This window comes from Pyrgilauda ruficollis, unplaced genomic scaffold (assembly GCF_017590135.1).
Source record: "Pyrgilauda ruficollis isolate IOZ18807 unplaced genomic scaffold, ASM1759013v1 scaffold46, whole genome shotgun sequence".
In the NCBI taxonomy this organism is placed as follows: Eukaryota; Metazoa; Chordata; class Aves; order Passeriformes; family Passeridae; genus Pyrgilauda; species Pyrgilauda ruficollis.
Window position 1 is genome coordinate 2,481,432 of NW_024526155.1, and position 17,617 is coordinate 2,499,048.

Consider the following 17,617-nt stretch of genomic DNA (forward strand, 5'->3'; position numbering starts at 1 on the left):
CTTCTGTGGGGCTCAGGAGCTTGCAGAGGGCTCATTTCTGTGCTGTTCCACGAGCATTGGGGATTGTCCTTCCACGAGCGCAGGCTGAGGCTTGAGCCAACAGAAGGGATCAGCTGGCACTGGGTGATTAATCTGTGTCCTTGGGAGCTGAAGGGTTTGCTTCCTACCTGTACAGCATCAGTCATGCCTGGAGGGGGGGGAGAAGGTGTTGGGCTCTGCAGAGAAGTGTGTGACACTAGCGGGGCTTGAAGAGAGAAGCATTTGGCACGCTCAGGGCCCTGTAACTGATGTTGTGTTTGAAGCAGCAGAGCAGGTCGGTGGCACTGCCACAGGTGAAGGTCCAGCTTCCAGCACTGCACAGCAGCACAGATGAGCCCCCCCTTTCCTATTCTTAGGGCACTGGATAACCCACAAATGCACATTTTCTCCTGAAGTTTATCAGAAAGGAGGTCTTGTTCTCCTGGCTGTTTGGGAAGGGCTGTTCCTGAGTAGTGGGCACGGAGAAGGTGTCCGTGTCCTCCCTCCATGTGCCTCTGCAGCTCACAGGGACAGGGGGTGATGAAGCTGCTCTTGCCACCCTATGCCCTGCTGCTGGGCTGGAATGGGGCTGTGTTCTGCTGTGAACTGGGGCTGCTGGGCTGGAATGGGGCTGTGTTCTGCTGTAAGCTTGGGGTGGTGGGCAGGAATGAGGGCTTGTTTCTGCCTGGCCCTGTGCTGCCCCGAGCCCTGAAATGCATGTCCCAAGCCCTGGCATGCAATCTTCAGCTTAGGACTGGACAGAAGCAGTCTGATCTCTTCTTCGTGCCTTGTTTGCCTGGACTCAGTGGTACCACATCCACACCTGGCTGCATTATCTGACTTTTCTGAGCCCTTTTCTGGTGTCTTGTGGCTGTCAGTCTTCAGTGTGTTGGGAGGTACTGGGAAATAAGGTGAGCCTGTCGTGAGGGCAGAAGGGAGCCAAGGGGAGGTGCACTGGGACCACGACTGCTGCAGGGGTTAGTGACGAATTCAAAGCTTCTTTAGGGTAAGATTAAAACTTCTCTGAATCTTAACCCTTCAGGGCCTCAAGCTCTGTCAAGCTATGATCACAGTGCCTTTGACACAATACCCTGTAACAAGCTGGGATTTATGCTGCTGCTTCTTCCCATGGAGAGACAGCACTTACAAGGTTAATTTGCCAGCATCTACTTGTCCAAATCTCCATAATCAGGCAAAACATGATTATGGAGCTGTGTGTCATTAGTACACAATGGCACTTAACTGACTGAGATTGAATTAAAACCCTAATGGCAGAGCATCCAAAGTAAATAAGAGACAAGCAGACCCACTGGTGAATGACTCGTGTATCACTCAGCTTGGATTAGGAGAGCAGGAGCTCAGGGCTGGCCAGAAACAGTAGAAGCAGAGTCATTAAATTGGATATACTGGCTGAGGTTCAGTGCTCTTATTACTGTTAAGCATGCAAGTGTAGGGGCTGTGAGTCCAGTGTAGGCGTGGGCTTCCTGCACTGGCCTTTGAGCTGGGAAAAAAAAAAAAAGGCTTTGGATTCACTGTGGTGTTGGATGAGTTTTGTCTTTGCTGCATTCTGCTTTTTTGCAGCAGTTTCATAGAGCAGATGTCAATGCCTTGAAGTTATTTCCAGCAAAAGTAAATCCAAGCATTCATTTTGTGTTGGGTGAAACAACTCTTGTGATGTGAAGTGTTTTATTTCACTTCTGTCTGGTTTTGCCTTCCTTTGTGATAACGTCAGAGCAGTGGCTTCCAATCTAAATTTCACTTTGCTTTCGATTTGCCTTTCTTGCAAGTGCTTTTCCAGATCTTTTAAACAAAGCCTCATAAATCATCACTGATGTCATGGTGGGTGTGTTTTCCATGTTCTGTTTTGCATGCCAGAAGTGCTCTGTCCCCAGGGACAGCCCTGCAGATGGTTCTCCCTGTGGAGGTGCTGGGGAAAGAGCTCCCTCTGACAGCAGCTCAGGGATCAGAGGCTGCACGATGCTTTGGAGTGAGCAGCCTTGCAGTGGTTTTGATTGCCAGCTCTGGGGAAAGTTATTGCCCTTTTAGCTCTGTCAGTGTTCCTGGTTGTGCAGCTCTGGTTTCACTCAGTGCTTGCATGCCTGCCGTCAAATCAGATGTGACGTGAATATCTGTTGCTGCTCTGGCCCTGGGGAGATGATTATGAACCTCTGGCTTGTGCTGTCAGTGACATTTGGGGTAGGAAAAGCATTAGGTAGTGAAATCTCTGGAGAAAAAACAGGGAATGAGCAAGCAAATAACAGAAAATGGGCATGGATCATCAAGATCTGTCAGCAGTGTTGAATTTGAAGAGTTTCTGGTGTTGCTATTAATTTATGCCTTCTGCCAATGTTGTTGCTGTTGCCCTGTGCAAGTTTTTCACCTAGGGGCTAATGACTTTTCATGTGTTTCAGAAATTTGCACTTTAATGGAATAAATGTTACCCTTTCCCCCCAAAGCAGTGATTAAAAACTAAAGCCTCTGGGAAGCTTTCTCCAAACACCCAGCAGCTCAAGTGAAGTGTCCAAAGCAACCCTGGCGTATTCAGTGTGGCAGGGCCCTTGAATGGATAGATTACTTCTTGAGGCAAGGCCTCATCCCTCTCATGGTGGGAGGAATCTCTTCCGTGGTTGTAACTCGGGATCCCAAAATCCCCTTTGGCCTCTCCTGGGCCACAGAGTGCAGCGGTTGCACTGTCGGGCATTGTGAAGCACACGGCAAAAATGGAGACTGTTCCAGCACAACTGAATGAAAATTGTAATTGTGCTAAGTCTCCTTTGGAAGGAAGTTGGGGGAAAATTGTGTGCTGGTGCTCTCTGCTGGATAAAGCCAGGAAGGCTCTGCTCTCACTGCGGTGACAAGCCAGCACTCTGCCCACACCTGATGGTGTGAATTACCTTGCCTTGAACTGCCCAGGGCTGGCTGGGAGCACCAGATGTGGCAGGGTGGCTGCTCTGACTCTCCTCTGTCCTTGCCTTGCAGTGTGTTACCTGCTGAAGAGCAACATCAGCCCCGACCTGTGCAATGAGGATGGATTAACTGCGCTGCATCAGGTGAGGCGTGGCAGGAGCTCACACCTCTCTGCTGGCCTCTTAGCCAGCCTGGCCAGGTGTAACACAGAGACCTCTTCGATTTCTTTTTTTTTTTCCTCTGTTAAAGCAGTGAAACTTCACCATGTTGTGCTGGAAATCTGGTTTCTTGGGGAGAAAACTGAGATAATTTTCTTTCTGTATCCCAGATTTTATTCAGTGATAGTAAGAGCTCAGGAGTCAGGGCTGGACTTCACATGTGAACAACATTTCCCTCACGCTTTAATTTTTGTAGGACTAGGCTCTAAATTCTCATAACAGATAAACTCAAATTTAGAGACCTTGGCAATCCATGAGTTTTGAAAGTGATTTAAATAAATGATGCACAAGATGCTTGAGGAATCCGCTGCTACTCACTGTAGGCTCAGGGACTTCCAAAGTCAGTATGAGATGGCAGTAGCTGATCACCAGTGAAATAGACTTGCTATAGTGGTGTGTAGGTCTGTGGCCTTCCTTGGAGCCCCTGTGCTGTTTCCATAAGGGTTTTTCTATTCTTTCTCAGGCACGTGGGACTGGCCGTGCCTGGCAGCTGCCGCCTCCACTGCCTCAAACAACAGTGGCGTGGTTGTCACACGAGCACTCAGGGCTTTCTGGCCATAACTCCCTGCTCTGAATGCTCCCATTGACTTGGGATTTTGGATTCTTTTGCCAGTCGCCTGCTCTCTTCAAAGCTGGATGAATGTTTGTTTAAAAATGCAAACTGGCTTCTGGAAGAACAAAAGGTCCCACCACCATCACCTCTCCAAAGAGAAGTTATGCTGCACTCAGAGAGACACTGACAGTCTCCTTTCCCAGCCAGGTTCTAAACCCTGGAGAATCCCACCTTGCCCACTGAGAGGTTGTAAGGTTGCATTTGGGAGTTCTGATTGGAGCTTTGTATCCACTGGAATTAACTGAATCCCTGAGCACAGAGAAGCCCCTCAGTGGGCACATTAGCATTCCTTCCAGTGAATGTGACTTCCTTCCACTTCTGTGATAACTTGGCTGTGTGACAGGCATGACTCTAACCCCACTTCCATGTACAAATAGTGAACAAAATAGAAATACCTGAAAGGTCCTTGTCACTTAGCTGCTGAAATGTTTGTTGTGTGTTGGAATTCAGCCCCATTAACAGCCCTTACTGTGTGCTGAGCTGTGTGGGTCTGCAGCAATGCACAGACCACAAACAGCCTTCTTGCACAAGAATATTTTAATGTCTTTATCACATGCACATTCGTGTCTAAAGGTGAAAAAGAGGTGGATCAAAGAGCAAATTCCACCTTCACCAAAGGAAGGAGGTTGAGGCCCTTCTGGCCTGCTGGGCTATACTCTAAATGCGGGAAGGAAGCTGCTTTTTTTCAGGAAGTGAAAAGTGCCCTGCAAAGTGCCCCATAATTCTGAGGATCCAATTTGTGCCTCCCCAGGTAACTGTGGTAGGTAGCATGAGCTCCTGAGAAGACTCTTGCTCATCACATGCCAGTGTGTGGGATTCTCCCTAAGAAAAGGGAATGTCAGCTTGTCAGCTTATCCCTTGGTATGTGGTTATACTGGTTACATTGAACTTCTGCTATGTTTACTCTTGAATATGGAAGACCCAGTGGAATAGAAGCTGTGAGCGTGTTTGCTGTTACTCCCTGCTGGTTCTGCCCCCACACCAGAAGGCCCTGGAAAACACCAGTGACCCTTTGGTCTGTCCAGTGTAGATGTTCTGCCTTTTTGACCTGCTGGGGCTCAATTTGGTGTTTAACTCTGCTGGAGATGCTCCTTGCCAAGCAGTGCAGGATAAAGTAGGTCTCCATGTCCATATGCTCTTTATTATTTTACAGCTGAGCAGATATGAATCCTCATGTTCCCAAAGTTTAAAAAACCCCAATCCGTCTGCATTTCTTCCTCCCCAGTGCTGCATAGACAACTATGAGGACATAGTCAAGCTCCTCCTCAACCACGGGGCCAATGTCAACGCCAAGGACAACGAGCTGTGGACTCCCCTGCACGCAGCAGCCACGTGTGGGCACATCAACCTGGTGAAGATCCTCATCCAGCAGTAGGTGGCTTTTTGTGTCTGTCCTTTCTGCAGCTCTCACTCTACCCACAGCTTCTGTGGATGGAAACTGAGGCTGCTTAGGACCTTGGGAGATTGCAGCAGTGGTGATGATTCCCTGCTTTTAGGCTGCTCATGGGGGTCCTTCCTGCTTGGGGGAGAAGAGGGTGAAAGAGGAAGAGGAGACAAGTGCAGGAGACAATAAAACACTGGGTGACTAGGCTCAGTTTTGTGAAGCTTCTGGAGACTGGGCCAAAATTTGCCCCTTTTTGCCTCTATTCTGGTGTGCCTGTGGAACTGTGGTCACTGTGGGGGCAGAAGCAGGAGCAGCCAGCAGGATCTACCCTCAAGCTCCTAAACAGCACTTCAGATCTTCCAGCCCCAGTGAAGCAGACCCTGGTGTAGGAGGGCAGTAGTGTGTTCGTGTAACTCAGACACCTGGGTGAACTTTGTGACCTGTCTCCCTGGTTCTCAATTAGTGATCAGTAAACTTCCTGTAATATTTGATCTCCAGTGGTGACAGGGTGCTTGACCAAGTCCCTAAAGCTCAAGTCTTCCTAGACTTGCCAGCAAGGAGGAGGAAACCAGATGTGTTTGGAGCTGTTTCATGAGCACCTGTGGTGAACTGTGCCTGGAGCAGATAGTTGTGCCTGTGTATGGAGCCCTCTGCTCCCTTTCCCAGAGTGCTGGTGCTTTGGGAGTGTTAACCTACTGCCTTGCACAGCTGTGCCTGCTGCTTCTTCCTCAGGGAGGGAGACTTCTCCCTGTGGTGCTGTCATCTGGGAGATAAGCATTGAAAATTTGGCTTTTCTTTGACTGTATAATGAAGGAGAGAAGAGGATCCAGTCAAGCATCCCTTGGAGGATGTTCCCACTTGGGTTAGGAAATTTTTGGATGAGGGTTATAAAAACGGAGCAGATGTGGAACACAGGGCATTACTGACTCAGGAAGGAGGTGTTGTGGGCTGCCTTTCATCCAGTTCTGGAATTAATCTTCTTCACTCGTAGCTCCACAGCTTTGTTTCAAGTCTTTCATATCTCATATGTACCTTGGTGGCATTTGGGCAGCTATCAAATCCCAGTTACTTTTTCCTAAGCATTTATCCCAGTGTTTGGCACTGTCTGCTCCAGGATGTCTGAGGTCCTTGCTGGTGTAACTCAGTTTTCTCCTTGCAGTGGAGCAGACCTGTTGGCAGTCAATGCAGATGGCAACATGCCATATGACCTCTGTGAAGATGAGCCAACCCTGGATGTCATTGAGACTTGCATGGCCTATCAAGGTAAGGAGACTGAGTTTATGTAAAATACAGAAATGGGTCAATGTGCTACTAAAAATTACCCTCTTTCTCATCTCTTGATTTGCCTCTGGAGAAAAGCAGAGAGCTGCTCCTGGCATAATTTCTTGGGACCTGACTCTGTCTGGTTATTCTGATTCCTAAAGATCACGAGGGTGAAGGATGTGAGGTCATATCAACCAGGATCCTAAATCTTATTTTACTCAACCAGTGAAGAATTTTACTCAACCTTTCCAACTGTCCTTTTTCTAACTGGAATCTTAACAGGGATTACCCAGGAAAGGATCAATGAGATGCGAGCTGCTCCAGAGCAGGTCATGATCTGTGACATTCATGACATACTTGCCACTGGCCAAGACCTGAACAGGACTGATGCCCAAGGTGCTACGCTGGTGAGTGAAACTGCAGCGCCTTCAGTTTTGCTTTCCTTTAGCCCAGAGGTTATGAAACCTGCCCTGGAGCAGGAGTTACACAAAATCAACAGGTGCAACTCACTGAGAGGAGAAGTCCTACAGGACATAACACATCTGCTGACCTGCAGGGAACTGGGCCTGGAAGACTTCCCAGTAACCTCTTGCTTCTCATGGGCTGATTGGACTCCTGTGGAGGAGATGTGAGAGCCCTCTGGTTTTCCCAGGAGCAGGATCCAGTGCTGAGAGCCCTGGAGAGCTCCTGTCCCCTCTCTGCTTTGTGTGGGTCTGGCTCACACAGAGTCAGTGGCCACTGTTTGTTGACACAGGTGGCACCTGGCCCTGGGCAGAGGTGGGCACCCAGCACAAGTGTACAGCACAAAGCAAGCTGGCATCTCATTTGTCTGCACAGGGTCTGGGAAGGCTGAACTGTCCTAATTCTTTTTACCCCACAAATGTGTCTCCTAAATCATGTCTTACAGCAGTCCCAGCTTAGGGAAAGTTCAGTAATGAGGTCATATGTGCTGGGAATTTCATACAACCATGGTCATAATGCTTGGGACCAGACATAACTGATATACAGGAACTTGGCTCATGTGTTTGAGGGCCAGGCCACGGCAGTGCATTCCAGTTTCTTAATCTAAATGTCACCTTCAGCATATACCAGACGTGTAAGGGGAGGGCAGGCTTCCCCGAAGGTAAGCTTGGATGAATGAAGTTTTTATTGCAGCTTATTTTTTAACACATTTTTCCCTTTAACAAGGATTATATGCGTACATTTAAGCAGACCTCTGGGCTCCCCATTTTGTATCATCCCCAACTGATTCCTTATTAATTCATGTGGCCTCTAGAAAGTGGCATAAAATTTATGTAGAAAATAATTGAGTTGCCAGAAAGCATCAGGATTTTTTTCCAGATGAAGTTTTAACTCCGTGTGGTGGCATCCTCATGAAAATGTTTTGAAAAGAAGCTTTGATTCTCCCCTTTAGCACAACTGAAATAGGAGGAGCTCTGAGTGGAGTTAATCCCTTCAGAGCAGTGCATGGGTCAATGTTTTGCTCAGAGATGCAACAGCAGACTGCAATTAAGAGAATCTTCAGAGACATGAAGTTGGGGGACTAAAAGAGACCATTATTGATTGTCTCCAAAATGGTGGCTGTAGTTGGAATGCAATATCTGAAAAATCATCCTCCTTTAAGTTAAAGTAGCCAAGGTTTAAAATGTTTTTGACTTTCAAATGGTGAAAATAATTACAGTGTGACTGGAAGTGCAATTGCACGGAGAGAGTCCAGACTAAAGCAGGCTGTAAATTTGATTTAAAAAATCACATCCACAGCACTTCAGTGGGGAAGAAATGTTCTTCTGGCATGAGGAATGCAGAACTTAGAGTGGATGATGTTCTGCATTGCAGGCTCCTATTTTGATGGTGCTTTCCCTACAGATTGGGAAGCACTTAAAAACCCCTGATGTAAAATGTGAATACATTATTTTTCTCATCCATATATGTAAGTTATTTTAAGAGCTGTTAAGCAATTTCCTCTCCAAACAGAATTACATGCAGGCAATACTGAGCTTTAATAACAGGAATGACCTGGTGCCATCTACCCAGTGTGAAATGTGCTGCCTGTCCAGCTCTAGGCTCAAACATTATCCAAGAAAATCCTCTGAAACTCGGTGTATAAAATCATTTGTGGTCCTTGCAGGCGGCTCATGCTCTGTTCCTTATCTCCTAGCTGCATATAGCTGCAGCCAATGGTTATCTGCATGCAGCTGAAGTGCTTCTTGACCAGGGGGCAAGCCTGGATGTTAAGGACTGGGATGGCTGGGAACCTCTGCATGCTGCTGCCTTCTGGGGACAGGTAAGGAGTTTGCTCTAAGTGTCACGTGTGAGGGTGGCATTTCCTGCTTGGACAAACTCTGGAGTACTCTACAAATGGAATAAATCTGAACTGGGGCTGGGCTCTCTGGACAGCATCAGAGGAGATCCCAAGGGCTCCAAAAAGAACTGGCTGGTGAGCAGTTTCAGGCAGAGCATGCCAGTGCAAGTGGATGGTGGGAACAGTGTTTAACATCACACACATACCAAAGTTATTTGAGGCGAGTTGAACCTGCCTCTCATCTTATTCCAACCTTTCAGCTTTAGAGAGGAAAGCCTAAATTGCCTAAAATGCCTCTATCAAGTTGGCTTTCTTTCCATTTTTTAGATGCAGATGGCTGAATTGCTCGTGTCCCATGGGGCTAGTTTGAGTGCCAGGACATCTTTGGATGAGATGCCAATAGGTGAGTTTATGAAGCTTAAAGAAAGAAATGTTTAAGAAATGGCTGGAGTCCTCACGTGGTGCTTTCAGAAGCATTAACATATTTTTTTGGGTATCTTTTTAGAATCAAAGTGAAAGCTCTTTAACTGGGACTGAAGTTTTGAAGCACCACTTTACTACAGAAAATGCTTCTTCCTGCTCATAAAAAGAAGGAAGAAGGCATATCCCAAGCACCAAGTTCTCCTGATGTGTGTTTCCTATGTTATCCCTTGTGCTTGGGAGCCTCCCTGGTGTTGTGTGCAGCCCTAAGACCTGGGTGTCTAACTAGGAAGGCACAATTAGTAACGTGGTGTTAATGAGAATATCTGACAAAGGGCTTGCTCTGTGTGTACCATAGATCTGTGTGAAGAGGAGGAATTCAAAGTACTGCTTCTGGAGCTGAAGCACAAACACGATGTGATCATGAAGTCTCAGATGAGGCATAAATCCTCCCTGAGCCGCAGGACCTCCAGCACGGGCAGCCGGGGGTGAGTTCTGCTCTTCCCTGCAGGTCACCTGGGGCACTGGCCTGGCCACCCAGGTGTGCTTGCAGAGCTCCCTGAGGTTGGTGAGAACAACCCATCTGTCTTTTCTGAATGAACTCATGAAAGGCAGTAGCTCACTTTGGTTGGTGAAAGCAGAGCTCCTGTGAAGAGTGGTTTTTTCACTAGGAAGAGGTGCTAATTCTTGTGGGGGGGAAATGGTTTTGTGCTGGTGTGGTTTGAGACCTGCCCAGAGCACAGGACCAAATGGTGAGAATTCATCCTGTTAAAGCGCTGAAACTGGTGTTGGAAAATCAGTGCTTCAGCTAAGGATTAACTTGAGCTTTTCAGTAGTGTGTCACATGGCCAAGATGCAGTGCTGAGACACAGTTTGCAGAGGTCTTTGTGAGATATTTCTAGACACCAAAGCAGTCCTGCACACCACAAAGCTCCCTAAGCAGTCCATGGGCTGTTTCCTTCTACATTTACTCCACTGGTTGCAGAATAGGTCCATAAGGTGACCTGCATGAGCTCTAAAACAAATTTGCAGTGCCGGTTTAGAGCTCTTTAAAATTCCTCCCACCTTCAGTGTCCACGGCAGTGCCTTCGCTTTGTGTGGGTGCCAGGAAGCTGAATCCATGTTCCATTCCAGAGGGAGAGGCTGGGAAGAGTGAGGAGGAGGAGGTGAGAAGAGCTACAGGTAAAGAGGAAATGTCATGTCCTGCTCACAGCTTTGATGCCCCTTGTCCCTGTCCCACAGGAAGGTGGTGAGGAGGGCCAGCCTTTCGGACAGGACAAACCTTTACAGGAAGGAGTGTGAGAAGGAGGCCATGGTGTGGCAGCAACTGGGGGCAGCAGAAGAAGGAAGAAACTCGGGTCTCATTGGAGAAATTGGGGAGACTCGGTCTGACCAGGAGAATACAGACCCTGTAAGGAATCTCTTCTCTTCCATGGGACTCACTGAGGAGGGCTGGTGGTGCAGGTTCAGTAGCAGTGGGTGGAAGGTGGCTGAAAGATTTGTCGACCTCATCCACCAGGTGTAAGCAAAAGGCCAAATTCTTGTTTGGTATAAGCTGGGATGTCCCACTCAAGTGGAAAGCCTGTTTTGGATGTACAGCTGCATACATATTTTTGAGATAAAAATGAATCAGGATGCTCTAAAAAATAGTGTGTGCCTTTCATTCTAAAGCTCACAGGCTGGTAAGCACAAAAGAATTGTAAACTTACTTTGCAGTGACTTACTTTTAGTTAAGTTATTGTCATTTTATGTAGATAAGCTTATTATTTTTGCGTGTGTGTGAGGCCTTCAGAGTTAAGGTTCCTGTTTGGGAAACAGTTCCTGGCTGGGGCTCACAGCATCAGTGGGGGGGAATTCAATGTTTGTGCTGCAGCACCTGTCTGGTGGAAAGGCTGAGTGTGAGCAGACTTAGGAGGTTGTCACAGGGATGAACCCTGCTGTGGGGAATGGGGAAAAATGCTCTTTCATGTTTCAAGGTGGCTGAAAAATTTGTCGACCTCATCCACCAGGTGTAAGCAAAAGGCCAAATTCTTGTTTGGTATAAGCTGGGATGTCCCACTCAAGTGGAAAGCCTGTTTTGGATGTGCAGCTGTTTACATATTTTTGAGACAAAAATGAACCAGGATGCTCCAAAAAATAGTGTCTGCCTTTCATTCTAAAGCTCACAGGCTGGTAAGCACAAAAGAATTGTAAACTTACTTTGCAGTGACTTACTTTTAGTTAAGTTATTGTCATTTTATGTAGATAAGCTTATTATTTTTGCGTGTGTGTGAGGCCTTCAGAGTTAAGGTTCCTGTTTGGGAAGCAGTTCCTGGCTGGGGCTCACAGCATTCGTGGGGGGGGGGGAATTCAATGTTTGTGCTGCAGCACCTGTCTGGTGGAAAGGCTGAGTGTGAGCAGACTTAGGAGGTTGTCACAGGGATGAACCCTGCTGTGGGGAATGGGGAAAAATGCTCTTTCATGTTTCGTTGTTACAGAATTCAGTGCTGGAGAACTCCTCCCTCCTCCCGGAGCTAGCGAACAAAAGCACCCAGTGCGACAGCGAGATCCCGCTCCAGAACGGACTGATGGCATCTGCCAGCCCCTACCAGTACAGCTTCTCCAACGGGGACATTTGGAGCATGCACGCTGACCCCGACAGCACCCCCGGGCACGTGCTGCCCTACGGCAACCCCGGGCTGCCCGAGGCCCCGCAGCTCTGGGGCACCTACAAGGAGCACAACCACCAAACGCTGTCGGAACTGAAGCGGCAGCGAGCTGCAGCCAAGCTCCTGCAGCACCCCTTCCTCAGCACCCACTTCAGCGCCGGCATGGCAGGAGTTGCTGAGAACGTGGGCGAGGCCAAGTCGCACTTAATCGAATCCAGGACTTCTCCTTACAGCTCCAATGGGACCTCAGTGTATTACACAGTGTCCAGTGGTGATCCACCCCTCTTGAAATTCAAAGCTCCTATGGAGGAAATGGAAGAGAAGGTGCATGGGTGCTGCAGGATTTCCTAGTCTGGTCTGTGTCTCACCCCAGAGGACATGAGACGTGGGTGGGCTGGTTGGATCTATCACAGTGGCCAGGTTGTTTGCATTTCAAAGGGAGAATTTGGTTATGGACATCCTGACTGTGGCAGCCTTGTTCATCTCAAATTGTACTTTACCCTGCCAATTAATTCCGTTGCAGCTGGATGAGTAATGCAAGTGGAGCAAGGCTCTTAGGAGGGATGCACATCAATATGATGTCAAAAGAGTCTCCTGAGTCTTGCTCCCTGGGGAAGAAGGTATGGTGTGCTCTCTCCCCATCCTTGGGAAGTCATGAGATGCCTTGGAACAAAGAAAGGATCTGAATTCAAATCTTTGTGTCTGAGCCTCTTGCTGTAAGTCACCAAGCAGCTGGGAGGTGACAGTTCAGACCTGTGTTTTCACTCTTGGGGGATGCACCTATCCTGGAGGAGAGGTCAGCCTCCACATGAGGTTTCCAAGAGTGGACAGAGCTGTTTTTCACACAGCTGGAACCAACACTTCCTGGGCTGAAGCAACAAGCAAGCACAGATGCTGCACTTAGGAAGTTTGCAAGGTGTTACCTCCTTGCAGTGACAACTCACCATCACAAACTGTGCACTGGCTGGGTCCTGTTCTGCTCGTGTCAGCTCGTCACTGCAGACTGCCATCAGGTTTGAAGCAGAACTTTTCCTGGAACAGGCTTCGCTCAGTAGGCTTTAAAACTGATGTTGCAATAAAGGGGCCCTGGCAATAGAATTTTACTGCAATAAAATACTGACAAAGGTCTATATTGGGATAAGTAATTTAAAAAACTTATTTGTACTATTTAGACTCTTAATTTGTTAAAACTGAAAAGACTTTTGTTGATCTCACTTTCCTATTGATTCTGTTTGTTTACTCTGTATGCTCAACACAGATATTAGGGGCAATATGCTTTGTGTTCTGATTTTTTCTGGATTTCCAGAACCACAGGGCTCAGGAGGGATGGGAAGGAAAGGCTTGCCAACACTAACCCAGGAAGGCCATGAAAGCATTTCTAATCCCGTAGATGTGAATGACACTTGCATTAACCTGCAGTCTTTGGCTGAGAAATAACTGTAACCATTACTGTGGTAGCTGAACACTGCAGCAGGACAGGAGATGTTTTGTTCTGTTTTCCAGCTCCCTTGCTGAAGCTGTCAGCAGTGGGCAGCAGCTGGCAGAGGAAGGTTTAAATGCCTCTGTGTCTGGGGGAGTTGCCTGACACTTAACAAAGCCTCTGTGCTGTGGAGCAGCTGCAGTGCCAACACTTGGTGCAGTTCATGTGAGCTCTGACAGCCCACCTGGCAAACACTGGCACGGGGTCACCTGGGGGTCTGGCATTGGCTTTGCAGCAGGTTCAGGCTTTGTGTACCTGGGGGAGGTGTGGGACAGCTCTGAGGAGCTGGCCACGCTTCAGCTGTAGCTAAGAAATAACTGTACATCTCTAACTCCTCTGCACAAAGGGGCTGTCACACACGTAACTGTTTGCCTGCATGAATATATATATGTCTTCTTGGGCAGCTTAAATTCCAAACTCTGAAGACATAAACCTGTTGGGGTCTTTGTAAGCCTCAGTGGATTAAATCCAGCTCATGTAGTCGTGCTTCAGCCAAGCAACAGCAAATGCACCTTCCACCCATGTTCCTTTTATCTGGCACCTGTTAGACATCAATATTCCCTTTCACATGTACTCTCCCTTTGTGGGGATCCTCACAGCCTTAACTTTTTTCTACGCTATAAAAAGTTGACTGAGGCTGCCAGTGACTGTTAAGTGCTACCCTCTGCCCCCCATCAAACCCACCCATTGCTGGGGCTGGATACATTCCCCTGCAGGGCTCTGGGCTCCTCGAGGCAGCAGAGGTGGCTGTGTGTCACCACCACTGCCATGCTGTGCAGGAGACACCTTTGGACCTGTGAGGTACCAGGCTGACAGTTCAATGGTTTGAATTGTAGGAAGATAGAATTCTCTTTCCTCTCCAGTTTTAGGTGCAAACTAGAAAGTGGTAGCAGTTGACTCACTTAAAATCCCAGTTCTGCTAAAGGCAGAGCTTGAAGCATTCAGAGAAGTTAGGCTCCCTCCATTGTTGAAACATACGCTAATTGTAGAACTAGAATATGCTTCTTGTGCTTGACCTTAAGGGATTTTTAAAGTCATTCTCTAGTAGTAAGAGGATGATTTTGGTAACTGGAAAGACTTTACTGCGTCTGTGTGTGGTTAACAGTGGATCTTCTGATTACCTTGAGTAAATTATTCTGGGATAACACCAAGTGTGGCCTGGCTGTTCAGAAATGGGGAGATGATTCTTTCAGGTGCCTCTCTTCTCCCATGGTGGTGAGGTTTGTCTCTCCACATCCATCCTGATGAGATTTCTGAACTCACTCTAACAAATTTTGGTGCCGCTATCTACTGGGCTGTATATGGTGCAAAATTTGGGCCCAGATGTTGCCTTCCCTCCCAGCAAAGGAGGAGTAGGGCCCTTTTCCTTCTCAGAGCAACTCTGTGCTAGCAAGTGTATTGAACCCTGCCTAATTCCAAGGAAATGAAAAGGAGATCACTGAATGCAATAGCTTGAGGCTTCTTTTCACTGAGAACTATTAATACATTAACACTGCAGGAAACCAGTCCATTTTAGACAAACAGCTTTTTGGCTTCCACTAGTATTTCACATAAGTAAAACTCTGGGAACTCATCATCCTAGCTGTGAAGTCTAGTGGTGTCTGATCAAATGTAATCCATTCTTCATCAGACAGGAGAGTTATTAATGGCAAGAGGCAGTAATGGATAAATCTTGCAGGATGTGTTTCACAGCCCTGCCAAGTGTTTACCTACCACTGGCTGTGGGCTGAAGTTGCACCAGGGTGTGAGCTGGAAGGCTGTTGAAGAATGGCCTGGAATGGATTCATGCTTCTGTGTGGTGACATTTGGGATATAATGGTCACTGCCTGTGGAGCACTGGCAGAGCTGTTGGATGTAGGTCTGGGATGATGGATTCCGTAAGGTGGATAAATAACTTGCTTCTGGTGAACTATTTTGTGGAGAAAAACAGGCTTTTGGGAGAATAAAAAACACACAGATTCTCTACACGGGCACTGTAGCAGCCTAGGAATAACACTTTTCACTGTAAAATTTAGCAGTATTACAACAATAGTGAGGGTTTGATATCTGTGTGTTTTAAGGCCATCCTACAGGAAAGCTCTGAGGTACAGAGCAAAGGACACTTGGCTGTTTCATGGGATCCTAATATGGCTGAAAATCTGTAGAACCTAGAAATCATGTTGTGATTAGCATATCTTAGTTTATTAGAGCAGCATTTGAGGTTTCTATGATATACTTAATGTTTTTGAGATCAATAAATATCTAATTACAGTTTCAAGGCCAGATTAGAGTCCCAGTTCAGTTCCAGTGAGCCAAAGGTTGTAGTTGTTCATAGAGACTGTACAAAGATCTGAGAATGTGAATGTACTGACAGGTTTGTTGTAGGCAGAGCTGCATGAGAATAACCCTACCTTCTCCTCACATTTTCCTGTGTGCTGAATTTGTACTGTTTCTAGTGGTTGATAAGAGCAGTTTTACATTCCACATTGAAAGAAATTTGTTAGATGGAGAAAAAAGCAATGTCTTTCAAAACAATGTCTCTACTTTGGTGGGCTCAGACAAGGAAGCCCCAGCACTGAAATGTTAGATAAGGGCTTAAGTCCCATTGCTGGGATCTGTTTGAAATCAGACCTGGATCTGTGTTTCACATACCACATAATGCAGTTTCAGCCCACCTAATTTCATTTCTTTGGTGCTCCTGAATCTTAAGACCCTCCCAATTTTGGAAAGAACTGACTAGCTGAGGTGATTCTGTGCCATCTTGGAGATGTGGTTGAAAAACCACCTGGATGAAGAACTCCTGGTAGGGAAGGAGAAGAGCACGGCAGGGCAATAGCAATAATGACACAGTGCAATACTCAGTGGAGGCAGTGAATTCTTGAGTTTATTGAGCAGGATCTTACTTCATGGGGTTGAAATCCCTTAAAAGCTCCCAAATGACATTATAACTTCTGTCTAGTGTCTTTTTCCTTCAGTCTTGGAGCTCTGATTACCCCCATCATCCCTGCTGAAACTAAATCGGTTACCATGGAAAAGGGAATATCCTGAGATAGCAATAGCACTGGTCTCCAGTGAGCCATGGATGAACTGTTTGTCTGCTGGAAGGTTTCTCCCTACACCTGGCTTATTTCTGTGCCTTATACTTGCTAAAGGTAACTCGTCTCTGGAAGGTTTGTGGTGGCTATACAGTTCTTGCTGATCTTTAACATGGAGACTTTTGCAAGGGGATAACAGTCCAGAGCATGCCAGATTGTGACATTATTATTTACTCTTTCGATTTCTCTCACAATCACCACTTCTCTCTTCCTAAATACACAGAAAGAAATGCACAGGCGCTTCTTTGTATTTTAACAAATCATGTTGACTGCTTTGGTGTGTCAGTTCTCTACAGGCAGAATCAAGAACATGCTTGCAGCAGCAAGGTCTCACCTCTTACATCAGAACATATTTGCAGTTTTTGTTTTGTTTTGCCCATGTCTGGGACAAAACAGTTCTCCCTAGTTTTTCTTCACCTTTATTTTGTTTTCATGTTAGCCAAACTGCTAATGGACTTCGCAGTTCTCTCACACAATTCAAGTACCACTGGGCTCTCCAGGCAACATCTGCCATGACACAATTATGGCCTAGAACATTTTGCTGTATTTCAACCAGGAAAGCTGTAGCAGAGGAGACTCTGCTTGAGATACCTGTTCCCAAAGCTACAGCAATGCAATGATCTCCACCCACAGCTGGAGGGGAGACACGGGTGTTTAAACAGTGCAGATGCAGCCTCAGCATTGCCACCACCATGTCTTCAGCCTTTAGATTGCAGTGTGAGGTTGCAGGAGTGTGGATAAGCCTGGTACAGGCGGGACTGCTGTGTGTGCAGGACAGGAAGAGATGATGGCAAGCCTTCTGCAATAACTCGTAATTCCATTGATCAGTAGTAAACGATGTACAGATAAAACTTGATGAAATGTATTTTATGTGAAGAATAATGTAAGAACTGTATATTGTATTAGCAGCTTTGTGTATAAAATGGCATTTTGGCAATCAGAGTCTAATATATTTAAAACTTTTTTTAAAAAAGGATATTTGATATTGTATGGAATTGACTTTATTGCTACTGTAAGTATGAAGATGGTTTCTTAACATGTTGAAGCAATGCATAAAATCTTAAACTTTATGTAAAACTCATGCCAAAAGCGTATGTTTGACAGTATTAGCACCTGACTCAGTGTCTTTAATAGAGAGATTGAATTTTTTAATTTAAAAATTATATTAAATTTCTTTTAATAATACAAAAATGCTACTGAGGGGAGTTTTTTGTTTGTTTGGTTGGTTGGTTTTTAACTGGTTTGAATTTTGGCTCTGTTAAATATCTCTGCTCCTCAGCTGTCTACAGC

At 46.5% G+C, this 17,617-nt stretch overlaps 1 protein-coding gene across 6 annotated transcripts in view; it reads left to right on the forward strand.

Annotated features, from left to right (window-relative positions):
• Positions 1–17,511, forward strand: part of PPP1R16B (protein phosphatase 1 regulatory subunit 16B) — a 59,694-nt gene extending 42,183 nt beyond the window's left edge. For all 6 annotated transcript variants that reach the window (XM_041478722.1, XM_041478723.1, XM_041478725.1 and 3 more), the window contains 9 exons: positions 2,998–3,068; positions 4,982–5,127; positions 6,300–6,403; positions 6,686–6,810; positions 8,562–8,687; positions 9,033–9,108; positions 9,484–9,613; positions 10,368–10,536; positions 11,603–17,511. In XM_041478722.1, the coding sequence (XP_041334656.1) occupies positions 2,998–3,068; positions 4,982–5,127; positions 6,300–6,403; positions 6,686–6,810; positions 8,562–8,687; positions 9,033–9,108; positions 9,484–9,613; positions 10,368–10,536; positions 11,603–12,124 (1,469 nt within the window). In that variant the 3' untranslated portion in view covers positions 12,125–17,511. The remainder of the gene's footprint in view (positions 1–2,997; positions 3,069–4,981; positions 5,128–6,299; positions 6,404–6,685; positions 6,811–8,561; positions 8,688–9,032; positions 9,109–9,483; positions 9,614–10,367; positions 10,537–11,602) is intronic.
• Positions 17,512–17,617: the final 106 nt, after the last annotated feature.